At 39.5% G+C, this 20100-nt stretch overlaps 1 protein-coding gene across 1 annotated transcript in view; it reads left to right on the forward strand.

The window, feature by feature from the left end:
• The window catches only part of ITFG1 (integrin alpha FG-GAP repeat containing 1), an 83319-nt gene that overhangs the window by 58295 nt on the left and 4924 nt on the right, over positions 1 to 20100 (forward strand). Inside the window, exons 11-16 of the mRNA XM_081118066.1 lie at positions 3473 to 3623; positions 5060 to 5168; positions 11434 to 11477; positions 17391 to 17469; positions 19124 to 19248; positions 19843 to 19925. Coding sequence (XP_080974192.1) covers positions 3473 to 3623; positions 5060 to 5168; positions 11434 to 11477; positions 17391 to 17469; positions 19124 to 19248; positions 19843 to 19925 — 591 coding nt within the window. The remainder of the gene's footprint in view (positions 1 to 3472; positions 3624 to 5059; positions 5169 to 11433; positions 11478 to 17390; positions 17470 to 19123; positions 19249 to 19842; positions 19926 to 20100) is intronic.

The following is a 20100-nucleotide window of genomic DNA, read 5'->3' on the forward strand; positions in this document are numbered from 1 at the left end:
TCCTGCGTGTAGAGCTGCCTTTCTTAAGGTTTGCGCACAGACAGGCATGTCCCCAAATCGAAGCTCTTCCTTTCATGTGACCCTAGGCTGGGAAGGAGACTGGGGAGTTAGTAGGAAGAGCATTGAGGGTAGTCTAGACACGCAGGACTGACTGGAGATGGGATGAGTGAGGTGGACTCACCAGCTCTAAGAGCAGCCGGGGAGAAAATCAAACTGCAAGTTGAATGACCCACCAGCTACCTTTCTTAATGAGAAGTAGAACAGATGCAGGCAGCGTATTAACACAGTCTGTCAAGTGGTTTGTGTTGAGACACAACACCGGTTTCAGATAGCCTTTGGAAAGAAATGAAAACCAGCCTCAGCCCTGGCCGGTGTTGTTCAGTGGTTAGAGCATCAACCCGCTCACCGAAGGGTCATGAGTTCAATTCTCAGTCAAGGGCACGTACCTGGGTTGCAGGTTAAATCCCCACCCTGGTCGGGCACATGTTGGAGACAACCAATTGATGTGAGACACCGATGTTTCCACTCTCTCCGGCCAGTCTTTCTTAATTTTAGCTACTCTATTTGTAGTTTATTTCTTTGTAATTTTAATTTCCGTTTCTCTAATAACTGATGGTTTTGAGCATCTGTTAATGTGATCATTTGCTTTTCATGTATCTTTATAGGTGAAGTATCTGTTCAAGTCTTTTGACCACATTTTATTTGGGATATTTGTTTTCTTATTATTGAGTTTGAAAGTTCTTTATATACAAATCCTTTATTAGATATGTTGTTTGCAAATATGTTTTCTGATCTCTGGCTTGTCTTTTCATTCTCTGAACAGTGTCTTTCAAAGAGCAGAAGTGCTTAATTTTGAAAAAGTCCACTTTATCAGTTTTCTTTTATGGATTGTAATGTTTAGTGTTATATCTAAGAAATCTTTACCAAGATTTCCTTCTGTGCTTTCTCTTAGAATTTTTAGTTCTACATTCTACATTAGGTCTATGATCCATTTTGAGTTAATATTTCTATGTAGTACAAGGTATGGATCCAAGTTCATTTTTTGCTGAAAATTCCAGCACCATTTGTTGAAAAGCCTTCCTTTTTCCACTCAGTTCCCTTTGATATTTGGTGAAAATCAATTATGTGTCTCAGGGGATCCTTTTCTTCACTCTCTGCTATTCTGATGACCTCCTCTCCACGGTTGCAACAGGACCACAAAAATGTTTCCATTACTGCTGGCTTATAATGAGTTTTTAGTGAATTCAGATAGCCGAAGTCCTCCAACATATTCTTTCCAACGTTATTTTGTCTAGTCTAGGTTCTTGACATTTTCTTTGAATTTTAGGATCAAGTTTGTAAGAAATTTTTAAAAAGTGCCATGCTTTTGACTGATACTCCATTGAATCTGTAAATAATATGGGGGAAATTGACATCTTACAGTATTGTCTTCTGACCCATTAAGAGTGTGTGTCCTTTCATTTTAGGTCTTCAGTCTTTCTCAGCAGCACCCTATAGTTTCCAGTGACTGATCTTGTACATCTTCTATCAGATACCCAAGTATTTCTCCCTTTTTTGATACTGTTATCATTGGTACTTTTTTATTTCAATTTCTGTTTGCTAGTGTATAGAAATACAATTGACTTTTGTATATTAATCTTGCGTGCCGCCACCTATCTCAACTTATTAGTCCTAGTAGGGGTTTTTTTTGGTAGATATTATGGGATTTTCTAAACAGGTGATCAGATAATTTATGAATAAAGCAGTTTATCTCTTCCTTTCCAATCTAGGTGCCTTGTGTTTTTCTTGCCTTTTTGCAGGGGCGGGAACCCATAGTGCAGCATTGCATGGAAGTGGTGAGAGCCACCCTTGCCTTGCAGGAACAAGGGTCACAGGGACAGCACTCAGCTTCACTGTTGGTGCGAGGGTCGCAGCGGCTTGTCTGCAGATGCCCTCTGTCGTGTTGAGAAACTTCCTTCCAGTCCTACTTTGCTGAGAATTGGGATAAGAAATGGATGTTTGGTTTTATCAAATATTTTTCTACCTTAAGTGAGGTGATCATATGGTTTTTCTTTTTAGTTTATTAATCTAGTGAATTACATTCATTTAAAAGTATTAAAGCAACTTTGCACCCCTGCAATAAACCCAAGTTGGTCATGATTTTTATCTTCTTTATACACCTGAAGTCTTCACTTTGCAACGTTCTTAGTCCACTGAAATACGTCTATTTCAGAACCATATCTTCCCTGTGCATGGTTCCGTGGTGTGAGGCAGAGACATGGTTCCAGATTGCACACGTTTTAGTGAACACTGGTGTGCAAAGCAAATTCTTACTGTGTTGTTAGGTTTGATTTACTGGAATTTTGTTCAAATGTTTTGCACCTATGTTCTTGAGGAATTCTGGCCTGTAGTTTTCTTGTGATGTCTGATTTTGATGTGTTGGAGCTTCATAAATGAGTGGGAAGTACATCTTCCTCGTCTGTCTTCCAAAGAGGTTGTGTAGAATTAGCATTATGTCTTCTCTAAATATTTGGTAGAATTCATCAATGAAGCCATCTGAGCCTGGAGTTTTGGGGGGTTTTTAAGAAGGTTTGAAAGTATAGTTTCAATTTATCTATTTTTTTTTAGTGAACTTTGGTAATTTGTGACTTCCAAGGAATTTATTTCATATAATTTGTTAATTATATTGGCGTAAAGTTTTTATAACATTCCCTTACTACTCTCTTAATACCAGTAAAATCCGTAGTGATGTCGCCTCTCATTCCTGCTATTTCTACTTTCTTTTCTCTCTTTGTACTGTCGTTTAATGGCCATTCCAGTTGATGGTTTATCAGTTTTGAAGTTGTCCTTTCCAAAGAACCAGCTTCTGTTCTGTCGATTCCGTCCTGTTCTGTTTCCTGCTTCATTGCTTTCCTCTGTTACATCTCCTTCTGCTTGTTTCATATTTTACTTGCTCCTCTGTTTACAGTTTTCTGAGGAAGAAACTAAGGTCATTGATTTGAAACCGTTCTTTTTTAACAAAGTGTTTAGTGCTGTAGATTTCCCTCTGAATCCTGTTAGTGACACACCACCAGTGTCAATACGCTGCATCTTCATTTTCATTCTCTTCAAAGTCCTTTGTAATTTCCCATTAGATTCCTCTTTTACTCATAGATTATTTAGTGGTGTTTCATTTCATTTCCAAATTCTCGGGGATTTTCCATATGTCTCTGTTTTTGACTTTTTTCCAGTTTCATGAGAGATGATTGACATACTTGTGTAAGTTGTGCAATGTCATGAGTTCAACACCTATATATAGTGAAACGTTTACTACATTAAGGTTAGTTAACATTCTTCAACTCACATACCATTTTCTTGTTTTTGTTGTTCTGGTAGGATCATTAAAGTTTTACTCGCGTAGCAATTTCAAATAGACAATACAGTGTTGTTAGCTACAGCTAGCGTGGGGCACATTGACACATCTGTTCCTAACTGCCTGCCCTTCGTCTTACAGCAACCAGCAAGCCTTTCTCCTGGAGAACGTCCCCTGTAACAATGCAAGCTGTGAGGGGGCACAGCGAATGTTCAGAGTGTACTGGGAGCTGACGGATCTGAATCAGATCAGAGACGCCGCTGTGGCCACCTTCTTTGACATTTATGAGGACGTGAGTTCGAGCGCTCCTGTGTGCTAGGGTCTGATTGGTCTCAACCATGTCTCCCTTTCACGTTGCCAAGTTTGACCAGAAAATGTAGACGAGATCCTGAAGGCAAATGAGTTCTTTAAGGAAAGCCCCTCTGACGCTGACTGGCAGAGGAAGCACATTGATTGACACCTCTGGCTGATTAGCCCAGTGAAATGAGCCAACACCCTTATCTCGTTTTGTGCATTTAAACCACTAGAGAATCATGCTCTGGGACTGGCAGGCGCTCTGTGCGCTGCACACGGGAGCACAGCTGCCCAGAGCATAGAGAGGGAACTCAAGTCCCTTCGCTCGTGAGGTAGAGGGAGCACCTGTGGCCCAGGTTCTGTGCCTCTGTCTGCAGCTGCAGGTCAGCGTGGGAAAGGCCCTCGGAGCCCTGGCTTTCTCCTGTCTCCTGTGAAAGCCAGTGTACCACTCAGAAAAATAATACACCCTGATATAAATGTGTTCATTCCAGAGTTAGTTAACAGTGTAGTCTGTAATAACCTGATTGTTTCAAAAGTTGAATGCCCACCAGACATTTGTCTCTCCCACTCCCATCTTTGCTCTTGTTTCTGTTTTTTAATAAGCGGCTGATTCTCAGTGACGGAATTATCGAGGTCCTTGTTTTCCCGTCTCTCTCTACCAAGCCTCATATTGTTTCACTTTTATTAGCAGTTTTCAAGCATAAAAGTAACTGGCAAAAAAATCTCAAGGGAATTGACTACAAATCAGTTTTTCATTTTTGTACATAAAAGATACCATAAGTGAAATTTAAATGAATGAAATTTAAAATTGTTTTTAAACCTGGGAAATAAATTTGCTATGAAAAAATCAAATAATTAACATTCTTAATATAGAAAGGGTTTATATAAACTGATATAAAACTCCCTCTTGAGAAACAGAACACAGTTTACAGAAAAAATACAGGTGGCTAACATAGGAAAAGTGTGGTAAGTAGTCAACCTTGTTACGAGGCCACGGCATGGAAACTTGAATGAACACACCTTTCCTGCCCTCCAATAAAATGAGCAAAGCTTTCCCTTTCTTAGGGAAGAAACTATCGTAGGCAGCAACAGCCAGGGCAGAAGGTCCTCTTTCTCTCCAGGTGGGAACGATGTGGAAGTCCTTTGAAATTCACTGGCCTTTAAAATTCACGCGCCTTTAAAATTCACGCAAGTAAGACTGGAGGGAAATATGCCAAAATGCTAACTGTTATCTCCAGAGATTAAAATTACCAGTGTTTTTCACTTTATTTGTATTTTACTATCCAGAGTTTTATATCTTTCCAATGATATTTTTATTTTGAACATCAAGTTGAATAAATGAGGTTTACATTTACATGATCAACATGCCTGCATTTTCAGCGCTTTCTCGGTCCTCGAGTGGTTCGTTCTTACCGCTTCTGTTTGTTTTTCTAGGGAATCCTGGACATTGTCGTACTGAGTAAAGGATATACGAAGAACGATTTTGCCATCCATGCATTAAAAAATAACTTTGAAGCAGATGCTTATTTTGTTAAAGTCATTGGTGAGTGTTTGATTTATATGTTTTTTTATTAAGTATGAGCGTGAATTCATATCATGACTCCCATTTCTAATCCAACGCATTTCAAAGGTCCTTCCAATCTTCCTGTTTGTGGATATCTCCTCTAGCAGTGAGAAACCCAGCTCCCGTTTTCCATGATACAGTTATGTGTTCACTGTTCCCTGTTCCCACCCATGCCAGCTGTCTCCTCCACTGACACCAGGTTTATCACAGAAATCCTGCACCAGTTTTGTTGTGTCTGCCTACATAGTTTATTTTCTTTGACGTGGTTGTAAATGTTATTGTTTTTAGGTTTGGTTTCCATGTGGTTTTTTTTAGATTCCCCAGAATTTTCTCCATAGACAGTCATGTCATCTGCAGAGAGGGACAGTTTTCTTCCTTTCTTCCTTTCTTTCTTCCTTTCTTTCTTTCTTCCTTTCTTTCCTTCCTTCCTTCCTTCCTTCCTTCCTTCCTTCCTTCCTTCCTTCCTTCCTTCCTTCCTTCCTTCCTTCCTTCTTTCTTTCTTTTCTCCCTCCCTCCCTCCCTCCCTCCCTCCCTCCCTCCCTCCCTCCCTCCCTCCCTCCCTCCCTCCCTCCCTCCTTTCTTTCTTTCTTTCTTTCTTTCTTTCTTTCTTTCTTTCTTTTTTTCTTTGCAGTCTGTGCCTCCTTCCCCCCTTTCCCTTGTTCTTGAACCTCCGTTCCTGTGTTGAGTTTGGTGAGAGTGCACATACTTGCCTTGTGTTTGATCTGCGGAGAAAACAGCCCATCTTCCACCGTTAAGTGAGCTACGAGCTGTGGGTTTTTGTAGACGCTCCATATTGTGTTAGGAAGTTTCCCATTTCTAGTTCACTGGGGGTTCTATCATGAATTGGGGTTAGAAGGTAACTGTTCTTGTGTCATTGTTGTTGTTATAGTTGACACCAAGACAGCCACATCAGTCCATTTGTTAATGAAATGGCACATGCTTTGCATATTACAGTTTTGAAATGGTCATAATTAGCTAAACACAGAAAAGCTATAGAATATGAATGAAGATTGGGAGATTTGGGAAATGAAAATGACAGAACATGTCATTTTGCTTTCTGACAATTTTCTAGTGAATTCAGTCTTATTCAAATGAGCTAAGATGACTCCCATCTTCATTACTCCTGCGGCCACAGAAAACTAGCATTGGTTCCAGCCATTTCTACACTTGTCCATATGACTGTCCTCCCCTCTGCCATTTCAAAGGGGGTATTATTTGGCTATTTTAGAGCTAAAAAAATATATATAAATATGCTGTATATTTGGTATGCTTATCGCAGGTAGAGGGGGTCAATGGGGTAGAAAGAGGGACATCTCTAATACTTTCAACATAAAGATAAATTTTAAAACTAATAATAATAAATAAACAGTGGCTCCTAATCCAGTTACTACAGTTCTCCTTAAAGCAGGCCTTAAATGAGGATGGCAGTAACCAACCGGCCTGCTCAGGAAAGGACACGTTCCTTCCACAGTAGGGACCGAGGGAGCCATGCGAGCTCTCTCTCTCAGTGGTCAGGAAGTAGGGATGGCAGGTGGCCACAGCTGGCCACATGCTGTTGACAGTGAAGCTGTGTGAGGTGTCTGTTGGGTTCCTCATACTATTCTGATTTTTATGTTTGGAAAGTTCCATGTAAAAAGTTTAAAAACCTAAGAGTCTCCTGAGACTCTGTGGCCTGTGATCTTCCAGCCTAAGTCAACGGTCCCACTGTCACACCACCCTCTGAGACACAATGTCCAGAAAGCTTTGTCTGCAGACCTCTAGGCACAGACCCAGAGATGCCACTGTGATGCAGGAGGTTTTCATATTACAAAACAAGATAACTTTGCATTAAAGCTATTAACATAAATATTAATAATGTACTCTACAGAAAGGTCATGGGAAATGAGATACCACTTTAAAGCAATCACGTGGAAAATCACCTTCCAGCTGTTTTGAGGTGCCCTCCACCCTTCCCTTTGATTAGCAGTTGTTTGCCGAGAGCCTCACAGCTCCCGGTACATAATTACCCTTCAGAGCCATCCACCGTGTCCAGCGTTGCTTCTGCTCTAAAATTATTGTGACCCTAATGCTCCAACCCGCTTATGCAAAATGTCACTATTCTCAGGAGAGGAAGTATGGGGACTTCAGGTAACACCATACTCTACCTGTTCCCCCGCTAGTCCCCACAACACCAGAGACCCACAGAGCACTCCCAGGCCCCTGTGTGGAGACAGGACCTGAGGATTGCAGAATCGGGGGGCTCCTTCACTTCCCTGAGTCATACTTCGCTCTACTTTTTTCTTATTCTGGTCAGCTACATTAGGAGGTTCTGTATTCTAGTTCTGTTCTACTGGTACTTACCTCAAACTTCTAGCAAACGTCTATGAACCTGTATCATCGTGGCACTTATAAAACTGAAAGTATCTTCCTTCTGTTTCCCAAATAAGGCGACACCTTTAGAAATCGTTCATTCCCCTGCTGCGCCAGGTTTTGGTGAGGTCCTGTGGCAGTTAAGTCGTCGTACCTTCGTGCCCACTGTGTACCAGTCCTGTCTTAGCATTCACAGGCAGGCTGTCAGCTGCAAGTTTGGTTTGGTATTTATTTTGTTCTGTTTCCTGATTACAAAACTAAAGCAGCCTACTGTAGAACATCAAAAGAGAAAAGGGATACACCCACTCACGTGCACACTTTACTACCTTCTCCCTCTCTTGAGTTAATAAAATAAAAAAAATTTTGATGGGAATACTAAAAGGTGGGTCACAGAGGGATTTAGTGACAAAGACAAAGCTAAAAGAAAAAAATTTCCCTCTTCTATAGTATTCCTTAATATAAGCAGCATAATTACTGAAAGTATCTAAAGATCTTTTCCTCTGCTTATGTTAAGCACAGCCTCATAGAGCCCCGTGCCCATGCAGCACTATGCACCTGTCCCTGGGGAAGGCTCAGGTGGTTCTGTAGGTAAAATACTATTTCAGGCTCAGAACATGTTCACCTTTACAATAGTATTTGGGAGTTCTGAATTCCTAATTAAATAATATTATTGCCCTGGTGGTTTCTCCCAGTGGTTAGAGCATTGGCCCTTGGACTGAAAGGTCTCAGGTTCAATTCCAGCCAAGGGCACGCACGTACCTTAGTTACAGGCTCGATCCCCGGCCCGTCGGAGCACATGCCAGAGACAACCAATTGGTGTATCTCTCTCACACCGATGTTTCTCTCTCTCTCTCCTTCCACTCTTTCTGAAGAGCAATGGAAAAAATATCCTCAGGTGAGGATTAAAAAACACACAGTATTATCAAGCAGAATATTAATTAAGCTCAAGCATTAATATCGTTCCTTCTTGAATCTTGTAAAAACCAAAGGAATGCATACTCTACTTGTATTGTGTAGCTACCTCTTTTTAAAAGGCATCTATGTGTAATATATATCCATGACATATATATGATACATTTAAGTCTTATCATTTTGTTCCTATTGCTACAATGTGAAAATTCAAATTTGACAAAGGAAGTCTTGTTAAAAACAAAAATAGATACAGGATACAGGCCAATTTTTAGCTTGCTATATACAAAATGAAAGAGACCATTATGTAATTTTGAGTAAATATTCTCAGATATGCTAAACAAGACACAGACATTTTCCCCTGTACGGAAAATTAAAGTAATCCAATGGCTCATTGACTTCCCATCTCCATGAAAGCAGGGTAACGTGTTTCCTAAATGAGTCAGTGTCTCGTGGTCACATGGTCTTTCAGAAGAAGTCCATGTGCTTTGTGGCCTTGAGTGATGCCATGGCCAGGCTTCCATTTCCTCTTCTGAAAAAAGGGGATGGGGCCACTGGACTTACCTCCCAGTCGTACTGTGACTCTTAAGAAAGCGCACATATGCCTAGTGGGCGTGGAGCATCAACCTAGGATCCCAGAGATCGAGGTTCGATCCCCAGTCGGGTGTGCGGGGGGCAACCAATCAATGACAACTCTCATCATTGATGTTTCTATCTCTCTCCCCCTCTCCCTCTTTCTGAAATCAATAAAGATATTTTAAAAAAAAAAAGAAAGAAAGAGCACACGTGAAAGCAGATCTGTGTGCAGAGCCTGGCACTCACCAAAAGATCAATGAAAGAATTTTGCTAAAATGAAGCTTAATTACCTTTCTGGAGGTAGTTTTGCTGTACATGCGCAAAGCCTTAAGATAGAACCCAGAAGTAATTCTATTTCTATGAATTTACTCCCGGTGACCACCATTCTACTTTCTATGAATTTGACTCCTCTGGGTACCTCATATAAGTAGAATCAGACAGTATTTGTCTTTTTGTGTCTGTTATTTCACTCAGCATAATGTCCTCAGTGTTCATCTATGCTGTGACATGTGTTAGAATTTCCTTCCTTTTTAAAGCTGAATAATACTTCGCAGTGTATATAGACCACGTTGTCCTCTGTTGGTGGACATTTATCTGGGTTGCTTCTACCTGGGTATTGTGAGCAGCATGCATCTCTGTGGGTTGGGTTTGAATGCCCTGCTTGAGAATGATGCTGCTCATCTTCCCATGACTCTGTCCACCTCTGTCTTCTTTGGAGAAATGCCTGTTCAGTTTTAAATTGATTGTCTTTTCATTATTAAAGTGTAAAAGTTCTATTATTTGGGTCATTGCCAAGTGTAATTTCTGTAAGTTGAAGTCTGACTTTATTTCCCTCCAGGTGGCCAGTCACCCAGCACCATTTACTGAATAATCCACCCTTCTCTTGCCTTAGCAAGTATTTATTGAGCAGATATGTTGGCTTAGGTCCTGAGAAGATGATAGAATGATGCAGAGTTACATGCTGGTTAAAAACAGACTTGTAGGCAATAATTACTGGTCAGCAAAATAGGTTTAAATAAAGGTTTATGAAAATCATCATGGTACAAATGGAAAAGAAATACTAATGTCTGTCTAGAGTTGAGGGAAGATGAACCAAAAAACAAAACAAAACAAACCTTGAGAACAAAAAAGTGAGAACCAGTCACTGCCTGGAATAAGAAACTTAAACACTGAAAACTGTTTTGCTAGTATCGAACAGTTACTCCACTGTTCCCTCAAGCTGTATTTAATGTAAACATTAATTACATTAATGTACTCAGTGTGAACGAGCAGCTGTCTTCTTTCGTGATAAAATATGTCACGCTCATTTCTTAGTGCCTTTGTACTTTATAGCCCCAGCCTAAGTATGTTTCTATTAGAACAATTGTCATTTTATAGTCACAGAAGGTAAGTAAATAGAAGAACCCATTTTCCCATGGATATATTTGAACTAACACGTGTTCATAGCTAATGAAATGATTTGTGCATACTGAGCAGAACTGTCAACTCCCTAATGTGTGACGTACAGGATACTTAATAGCGCATGGTATCTGCTTTCCTACATGGGTTCAGTCACGTGCACTAGCAGGGGTACAGTTTTGTTTCGAAACTCATGTTGCTTATAGAAAGACTGTTCAGGTAATCTAACCTTTTCTTTTGGGTGATTACAGAATAAATGTGTCATTATTTTTGTATATTTGTTGTAGACTTACCAATTATTTTATAGTTATGTTTTCTATAATAGTTATCAAATGTGCCCAAAATCGTGACTAGAAACTTTGACTGTATAAGTGGGAAAGGTCTAATTTGAGATATAAAGTACTAAATGTTCTATTTGTTTTTCTCAGTATACATTTTAATTGGTTTGCATTTAGCACTTTTTTCAGATTCTAAGTCCTTGAAATTTAGCTAACGAACTGGAAATAAAACCAACAAGAGATATAGCTTGATGTAAACATAATCATCTCACCTGTATATCAGCATCTTGACGGCTTAATAACCGCTTTTGAAATATCAGTGTAAAGTGAACAACAGAAATTTAATTTACTCAGATCTAAAGAAATTGAATTGGTTTCTGCTTGTGATCATCAACCAAAAGAGCATATTAATAGATGTTAGGTGAGACAGTAAGAGTTTACTTTAAATGTAAGGTTAGCCTGGCCAGGCGTGGCTTAGCGGTTGAGCATTGACCTAGGAGACCTCAGTTCCATTCCCAGTCAGGGCACATGCCCGGGTTGTGGGCTCGATCCCCAGTAGGGGGAGTGCAGGAGGCAGCCAATCAATGATGATTCTCTCATCATTGATGCTTCTCTCTCTCTCTCACTCTCCCTTCCTCTCTCTGAAATCAATAAAGATATCTTTTCAAAATAAATAAATATAAGTTTACATTATATCAGTAATAACAAATAGCCTTTTCTTTATTTTTCCACAGTTCTTAGTGGTCTCTGTTCTAATGACTGTCCTCGTAAGATAACAGTAAGTAAACTTTCAGTTATAAATATTTCTGAGAAAATTCTTTGCATGATAGATACACACAAAATAGTTTTACAGGTTACAATCAAATTATTGCTCTTTAAAAGTGATTAAAGTATTTCTTCAGTGCTCAAGAAAATTTTACTGGGAATGAAGTACCTTTCCTAAAAGATTTGTCACCTCAAGTCTCACCTCCTTCAGAAAGCCTGTTCTGATGTCCTTTGGAAAATGCCACCCCTCCATTATTTCCAGGCAGTACTGTGATTTAGGCATGTAAATACTTGTCCAGACTTACCTGTTATCTTTAATGTCTCTCCACACTAGACTGTAATCCCTTGAGGTCAAGAACGGTCATCTTTGTATACTTGGTATATCATACAGGGTTGAGCTATGAATTTCTGTAATGAATTTTTTGGTATAGTCTTAATATTGACTTGCTGTCTAATGGAATGTTTCAGTGAAACAACAAAATGTGGAAATAATTAGGCTTGGTTTTTGAAATTGCCTATTCGTGTAAATTTTAATAAAAATATTACATTATATTTGAAAGTGTGTGTGCGTGTGTGTGTGTGTGTGTGTGTGTGTGTGTGTGTGTTGGTATATCCCTGCTTGAGTCCTCATGGTAACCTTTGTTTTATAAGGAATTATCCCCCATTTAAAGATGAGGAAACTGAGGCTCAAAAAAATTAAATTGTCCAGTCATAGAGCTATTAAGCAGTGAACTAGAATGCAGAGCTAGGTGTTCTGCCTAGTCTCATACTCTCATTACCCCACTAAGGCACTACATTACCAGCACCTGACATATGGCTGGGAGCCTCCCATATCTGAGACACATGTAGAGATTTAATCTAGACTCTATTTGGGAATAACACCCTGAACTAGTGAGGAAAGCAGGATTTGCGGGAGGAGGAACTAGTCAATGATACGTGGGGAACTTTGAAGCTAGGATGGTCCTTCAGCGATGGCTGCCATTGAGGGAGAGGGGCCAGGCCTTTGTACTCCTGTCTCAACCAGTCATTGCATGTAGGCTGTCCCCAGGAAGAAGGTAGTTTGTACAGGCCAGCCCCTCTGTGACTGAGAACATAATCTAGGTAGGAACCCAGCTGTGTGCTACCAGCAGCCAGTACTTGGACAGCTCAGGGACTCGGTGCCTCAGTCCTAGAGAGGAGGTGTGGACATTGCATCAGCGTATCCTCTGTGAATGCGTGTGAATACCTGGCAAGACCCATTTGCCTTCCTATCATCATCATAATGTACATGGACAGGGAGCAGTGAGGAGGGGAGGCAGGCGGTCCAGTCTCTATTTTCCACTTAATTTTGCTGTGAATCTAAAACTGCTATAAAAAATAAAGTAATTTTAAAAAATTAGAGCATAGATGTGATTAATCACAGGCTAAAGATTAACTTGGTTATTTGAGTCTCGCCTACCCAGTTTGTGAAGCATCCAGACCCTTTGTTCCTCCTTCCCCTCGTGGGCCGTAGCGCGCTGTGCGGCTCTTCCGTTATGTAGTCAGGTAAAGAACTTCAGAGAGTTGAAACTGAGCCCACTTGTTTTACCCACAAGTTCTAGTGGAAAACTTGATAGGAAAGACTGTATAATTAAGGGAGGTTATACATCTGAGACCAACAGTGCTCCCATTCTGCTCGTCGTAAAGGCTGCCTGTGTCGTAGGGAGTGTAGAATCACTTAGGAAGCCCCGTACAGCCCAGCGAGCAGAGCTGTTCCCACAGGGATTACTCGCACAGCCCAGCACCTGGGCGCTTTTCTGCAGGTGATGCATCCGCCTCCCACTCATCCATTTATTGCTTTCTTTGGAGTTCAGATCCTATTGAACTGCCCTTCACATATATCATTTTCCTTCCCCACTGATATCATAGATCACAATTTTATGACAGCCTAAAAGCAACAAATGCACACTGTACTGCCCCAGTATTCCATATATCAAGTGTGTGCCTGTCTACAGAATTACCTGTTTTGTGGAAGAGTGTGTTCGTGTTGCTTTGACATCACAATAGAAAGTGTTATAGCAGATGACCCAGTGTGAGACTAAGAGGGAAACACACAAGTCATGTGATACTCTTCACCATCTGAGTTAATTCACAAGTGCGTAGCTCTGCTGCTGCCTACGTGTTCCCACCTGACTCAGGCAACCTGTCTGATATATGGACGGAGGAAGAATTATTCAAGTCAGCAACCAATCCCACCCAAATTCCTGTATCTTCATTTAAAACCCCAGAGTCTCATTCTTACCCAACTTTAGCAACTCACTCCTTGGCCATACTCTGGACCTTATCTACCAGAACTGTTTTACTTTGGAAATCTCAATGCCATGTATCCAACTTTCTGACTACCACATATTTTTCTAGTCTTCTCACTCTTGTTACTCTAACTGTATCTGTTCAGCTTGAAAACCATTAGTCTCTTGATTTGTATCAGCCTACTCTTATCTTTACCTCCCTCGTTATTTAGTTCCCATGCATGTCATTTACCATTTCTGCCACTACCTTTACAACACTCTCCTCCAGCTGCATATGCATGGCCAAATGGCAGCCCTGTGTTAGTCCAGCTGTCTATCTCGCTCACTCAGAACCTATGCTCCTGGGCATTTCTGAAGAAAAATATGGAGCCCTGCATGTTGACCCAGAACTGACTCATAATCTCCAACCTCAAGTGAGCATTTATAGCTGTGTCATAGTCTCATATGGACTCCTGGACATCTTCTCTCCCATTCTTCTCTGGTTAATCTCACGGTTTCCTCTTTGAGCTTCTGCTGATGAATATGATAATCCTAGGTGTAAGTTTTTAGGTGTTTGTCGTGCTTGGTGTTCTCTAAGCTTCCTGCATCTGTGGTTTCATGTCTGTCACCAATTTGAGGAAAATCTAATGTTATTATTTCAAATATTTCTTTCATTCCTCTCTCGCCTTTTCCTTCTGGTAGTCCCATGACACATATGTTACACCTTTGGTAATTGTCTCACAGTTCCTGCATACTCTGTTTCACCTTTTCATTTGTTTTCCTCTTTGCATTTTCTCTTTGGAGGTTTCTGTTGCTATATCTTCAAGTTCACTGATTCTTTCCTCTGCTGTATCCAGTCTACTGATGAGCCCATCAGAACCATTCACTTCTGTTAGTTTTTTTAAATTTCTTCCATTTCCTTTTGAGTTTCCATCTCTGTACTTACATTAACAATCTGCTTTTGCTTGTTGTCTACTTTTTTCCATTAGAGCCCTTAACATATTCATCATAATTATTTTAAATTTCTGGTCTGATAATTCCAACATCCTGTATATCTGAGTCTAGTTCTGATGTCTGCTTTGTCTATTCAGACTTTGTTTTGTGCCTCTTAGCATGCCTTAAGATTATTTTTCTTGCCCAGCTGGGCGTGGCTCAGCAGATGAGCGTCGACCTGGGATCTAGGCGATCAGGGTTCGATTCCCGGTCAGGGCACATGCCTGGGTTGCGGGCTCTATCAATGACTCTGTCATCATTGATGCTTCTATCTCTCTCTCTCCCTCTCCTTTCTTTTCTCTGAAGTCAATAAAGATATACTAAAAAAAAAATTATTTTTCTTGAAAGCCAGACATGCTGCATTGGATGAAAGAAACTAAGGTAGATAAGCCTTTATGATGAGATTTTATATTTATCTGACTAGAAGTTAGGCTGTGTTTACTGTTACTAGAAGTTAGGCTGTGTTAACTGTGCTGCCAGAGGCAAAATTTTCCTCTACTATCTTTTGTCTCCACTCATCTTTTGTCTCCCTAAAGAAAGAAATAGAGTCTGAGGCTTATTTACAGTTCTCCCTTCCTCGCTCCCCTTCTACATCTCTGGCAATTCTTCCAGATTCCTTTATGGACTTTTCTTCTACCCATCCTTTAAGTATTGGTACTTCTCAGGGTTCCATTTTAGGTTTTCTTCTCTATGTATACTCTTTAAGTCATCTAAACCCCTCCCATGGCTTCTTCTTGCCATTTGGACACTGATTACTCCCAAATTTGCTTTTCTGAGACGTTCCCTCCATATCCTTTTAAACTATCTTCTGTGACAGTGCATAAATGACAGGATTCTTTCATTTGAAATACTCTGCATTTACTGCTCAGTATAAGACAGCTCCCTCTTCATGGTTATTCTTTCTCTGATATGTCCCTTGAAAATTAAAATTTGCTCATAAGTTCTTATATAGGTTAATACTAAAATATCTATGTTTTCTGGTATATTCCACTTGCCTCTTTGCTGGTCAAAGCAATTCTGCTCCCACTCACATTCCATTAATATCCTACATGTCACTTATATACCTATATGACAGACAACCTTAAGTCTTGCTGTCTTAGTTTACAGTAAAGGATGAAAAATTGATAATACTGATGTAATAATAGTATAGGTTATGTGAAAACAGTTACACAATAAGTACTTTAAGGTCATACCTTTTAGAGCTAAATAAATTAAAATAAATATAAATATTACAGATTATATCATACAATTCAGAAAGCATCTTAATAATCCCAACTCAGATATTTCTCTGCTTTTCAACTCTGTGAAACTTCAGTTCTGTGAACTCTGACTTCACTCCTTTGTGTTTTTGTATTGGTTGACAAGGGAGCATCACTGATGTAAAAAAATGCACCACTAAAAGCAACTGAAAAGAGTGAGAGGCGTTTTATTGTTTTTTGTGACTCAACTGAATTAATGGTTCTATTCTCTTGTATTCAGTCAATTCCAGTTATTATACAAAGGTTTAGGTTATACTAAATACTCTCCCAAGCAGCCAATTTTTATAATATGCACAAAGAGTAGTCCCACTAGATCAATGGGTCCTCAAAGAAGGGTTCCCAGACCACCAATGTATGTCTCTCAGGCTCTGTGTATTTTCTTTATGTTCTTCATTTTTCTGCTTCTCAGATGGTATCATCTTCAATTTTGTTGATTCTTTCCTCTGCCAATTTAAATCTACTGTTGAGCCACTCTAGTGAATTTTTAACTCACTAGAATTCACTTTAGTGAATTGTTATTCTCTAGAAGTGGGGTGTTTCTGTGCATGTGATTTTCACCTCTTTATTGCTACTCTATTCTGGTCAGACACTGTCCTTATAATTTCCTTCAGTTCTTCAGACATGATATCCTTTACTTCTTTAAATATATTTATAATAGCTGAGTTCGAGTTTCAGCCTAAGTCAAACATCTAGGGTTCCTTGGGTTCAGATTCTATTAACTACTATCTTTTTTTCCTTTGTATGGCCTATACTTTACTGTTTGTGTGCGTTGTAATTTTTTGTTGAAAACCAGACATTTTAAACAATGTGTTAACCCTGGGAATCGCTATCCTGGGTCTGTTGTTGTTGCTGTTTGTCTCATGACTTTCCTGGTCTGATACTGTACAGTCTGTTGTGTGTAGCCATTGGCATCTGTACTCAGCTTCATGGTCAGTGATTGATTGGAGAGAGGCTTCCTTAAATGAACAGTTGGGTGAGAGATTAGGGCCTTCTCAGGTCTTTTGTCTGGGAACAGTGTTGCATCTGTGTGTGGCCTACTAGATTCCCAGGAATATGTCAGAGCTTTTCACAGCCCTGTTTGAACATCTCATTTGCATTTTTACATTTAAGATTTGGTCAACATCTCATTAGCCCAAACTGATAGTACAGCCTCAGGCAGCATCAGTATAAACAATTGCTGAAGATTGTTTTCAACAAACAGTCCAGTTTGATAGGGATGTTCACAGAGCAAGCTCTCAATCTGGTGAAATAAAGACATGCTGAGAATGGAGCTTCTCAGGGAGCTGCCAGACAGTCAAATAGTGACAATTCTCTGGGGAGAACTGCTTAAAATATTTACTGTAATTAATAGACAATATTAGATCTTAGGAATGTCCCATAAAATGACTCACTTACTTTTCAAGGTTTAACTATTCCTTTTTATTGCAGCCCTTTGGAGTAAATCAGCCTGGGCCTTATATCATGTATACAACTGTGGATGCAAATGGATATCCAAAAAATGGCTCAGGTAAGACTGGGTACAAGTTCACAATGCACAGAAACACCTTTAGTCAATGTATTGGCAGGGTACAGATGACGGAAGTTATTCTGTTTTACCCTTTATAAAATCTTCACTCTGTGTCTTACACTTGTCTTTCTGTAGACTTACATCAGTAGATTATAAAAGGTCCTCATGGCAAATATATTAACATTAATTCCTCATATATCCCTATTGTCTCGGAGCCAAATCTTCATCTTTATTTTTCAGTTGAAGTAACAGAGATTGAGGGAAATTACATGAGTTACCTTGATCAGATTGTGAAGTGGTAAATTAGTTAGCAAAGCTCATCGTAGAAGTGAAAATTAGGAAATCAATCCACAGCCTAATCTAATCCCTTTTTTTCCCTAGTGGAATAGAAGCTGTAATCTTACATAGAGATAGTTTGATATATGATCATAAAGAAAAACTCTAGTTATACTTTTGAATATATAATAAAGGGAAATGCAATCAAGACAAAAAGGAAATAAGAGTAAGCAAAGGGTGTGCTTTTGACAGATGGTTAGAGAGGAGATCCAGATCACTGTGATCATTTCAACTCTCTCAATAAGAAGAGCGACCCTAACGATTAATGTGCTTCTCTGAGACGCCTGGAGTCCTAACCATGAAGAAGTATAAACAGAGTTGCTTTTATTCTCCATTTTTATGGACCCAGAATAAAGCAGAACTCATTACATGGCCATTCTTGTTATATAGGATGGCCCCACATAAATATACCAGAGTGAGTTTCCTTTTTAGATAATGGTACACATTTAAAACTCTAAGTCTTACTACTGCTTCAGCATAGAAACATAAAACAAAAGCTGATTAACAAATTCAAGGAGAAATTGATAAAACAATTATAATCAAATACTTTAATATATGATGTTAGTCAAGGAAACTTAATAAATAAGTATATACGCAATTTGAACAAATTACTCCTTTACATTTTAATTTAGATACATGTTAAACCGTACCAAAAAAATTCCAGGACTAGCTGGTATTGTCTTTTTTTAGCTTGAGCAAACATTAATCAGGCATATTTTTGTGTCAGAAAACATAAATTGATAACAAAAGAAAATGGAAAGTGTGGAAATGCCCTCCTAGAATTTCCATGACATTCTTTTTCTCTGAAAGAATGGATTTTTGCAAGAGGAATTGTTCCCTTTCCTTAATCTCACATCAACTAAAGATCTGACAGGAAGAGCCAAGCTGACAGATATTGGGGTGGGGGGAGGCTTAGCTAGTGATGATAATTTTTTCTTACTGACATGTAAGAAAAAGAAGGAGGGAGAGGGCAAGATATAGAATAGCTCTAAGCAGCAACTGGTATATCCTCTTGATATAATTACAAAAATTACATGATTGAGTGAATGAATGAATTACAAAACACAGAAAGTCTGAGAAACTATAAGAAAGTTTACAAATTATTCAGCTGTTTAGCAATTAGAAACCCCATCTGCACAGATGCAAATGAGTCAGATTCTGAAAAAACAAGGAGAGAAAATGAGAAATTGTGGTGCCAACAGGAACAAAAGATTTGCTTCATGAAATTCTGTTTCTTTTTAACAGTTTATGATTTTAATATTTGATGAGAGCAGTGTTTCCAGATATTTTTTGTTGTTTTTTTTTTAAATAAATTTAGCTGGACAACTGAGCCAGTCAGCACATCTAGCTCTGCAGCTACCCTACAACGTACTTGGCTTAGGTCGAAGTGCGAATTTCCTTGATCACCTTCATGTCGGTATTCCCCGCCCAGCTGGAGAGAAGGCGAGTAGAAGTGTATCTTGCTTACAACTGATCTATATTTTAATAGTCACTATTCAAACATTTAAATTCAATTGAATTGAACTGCAATAATTCAGATATTTTTATTCCCTTTAAAGAGCTAAGGAAATTGGTGGTGGCCTCGCTAACCTTTCCTCAGAGAGCACTTCATAACTTGAAGATGGCGCTTCCTGCCGCCTGTGCATAAACCTCATGACTTCCTAGCGCTCCTTCCTGCTTTTTCTCACATAATTTGTTTAATTTGCTTATTGTCAGACTCACCTCGACTGTGAGCTCCAAGCAGCATCCGTATGTAGCACTTTGAACTGTGACTGCTACGTAAGCGTATTCAATAAATATTTGTTGAATTAATGCAGCCATGAGATGAAATGTAATCCTTCCCTGAAAAGATCAAAAACATTTTGCCAACAGGCCACAGGAGCCCTGTTTGGGGCTTAGCATATGTAAATTTAGCTTAATCCTTGCCCAGGATTTCAGTTCATCAAAAGAGCACTTGTCTGTTCCTTAGTTGTTTAGAGTGGTGTGTTTTCAAAATGTACTCCCTGTTATAAGTGTGCTTGTCAATTCTTTTTGCAGTCTGTACGGAAGCAAGAGTGGACTGCGATCATTCCAAATTCCCAGCTGATTGTCATCCCGTACCCTCACGATGTTCCTCGAAGGTAACGTCCGCAGGAACTGAATTTGGTAAAATGCCATCGATTCTGAGTCACAGACACAGTTGCATCATTTGAAAACTCTCTCTTCCTGCTGTGTTCCCAGGAGAGCCAGCACTGAGTTCCCTCTAACAGACCCAACTGCTGGACACACCGACACAAAAGTCCCTGACATTCGCTC

The sequence above is a fragment of the Miniopterus schreibersii genome (assembly GCF_964146895.1).
Source record: "Miniopterus schreibersii genome assembly, chromosome: 18".
Lineage (NCBI taxonomy): Eukaryota > Metazoa > Chordata > Mammalia > Chiroptera > Miniopteridae > Miniopterus > Miniopterus schreibersii.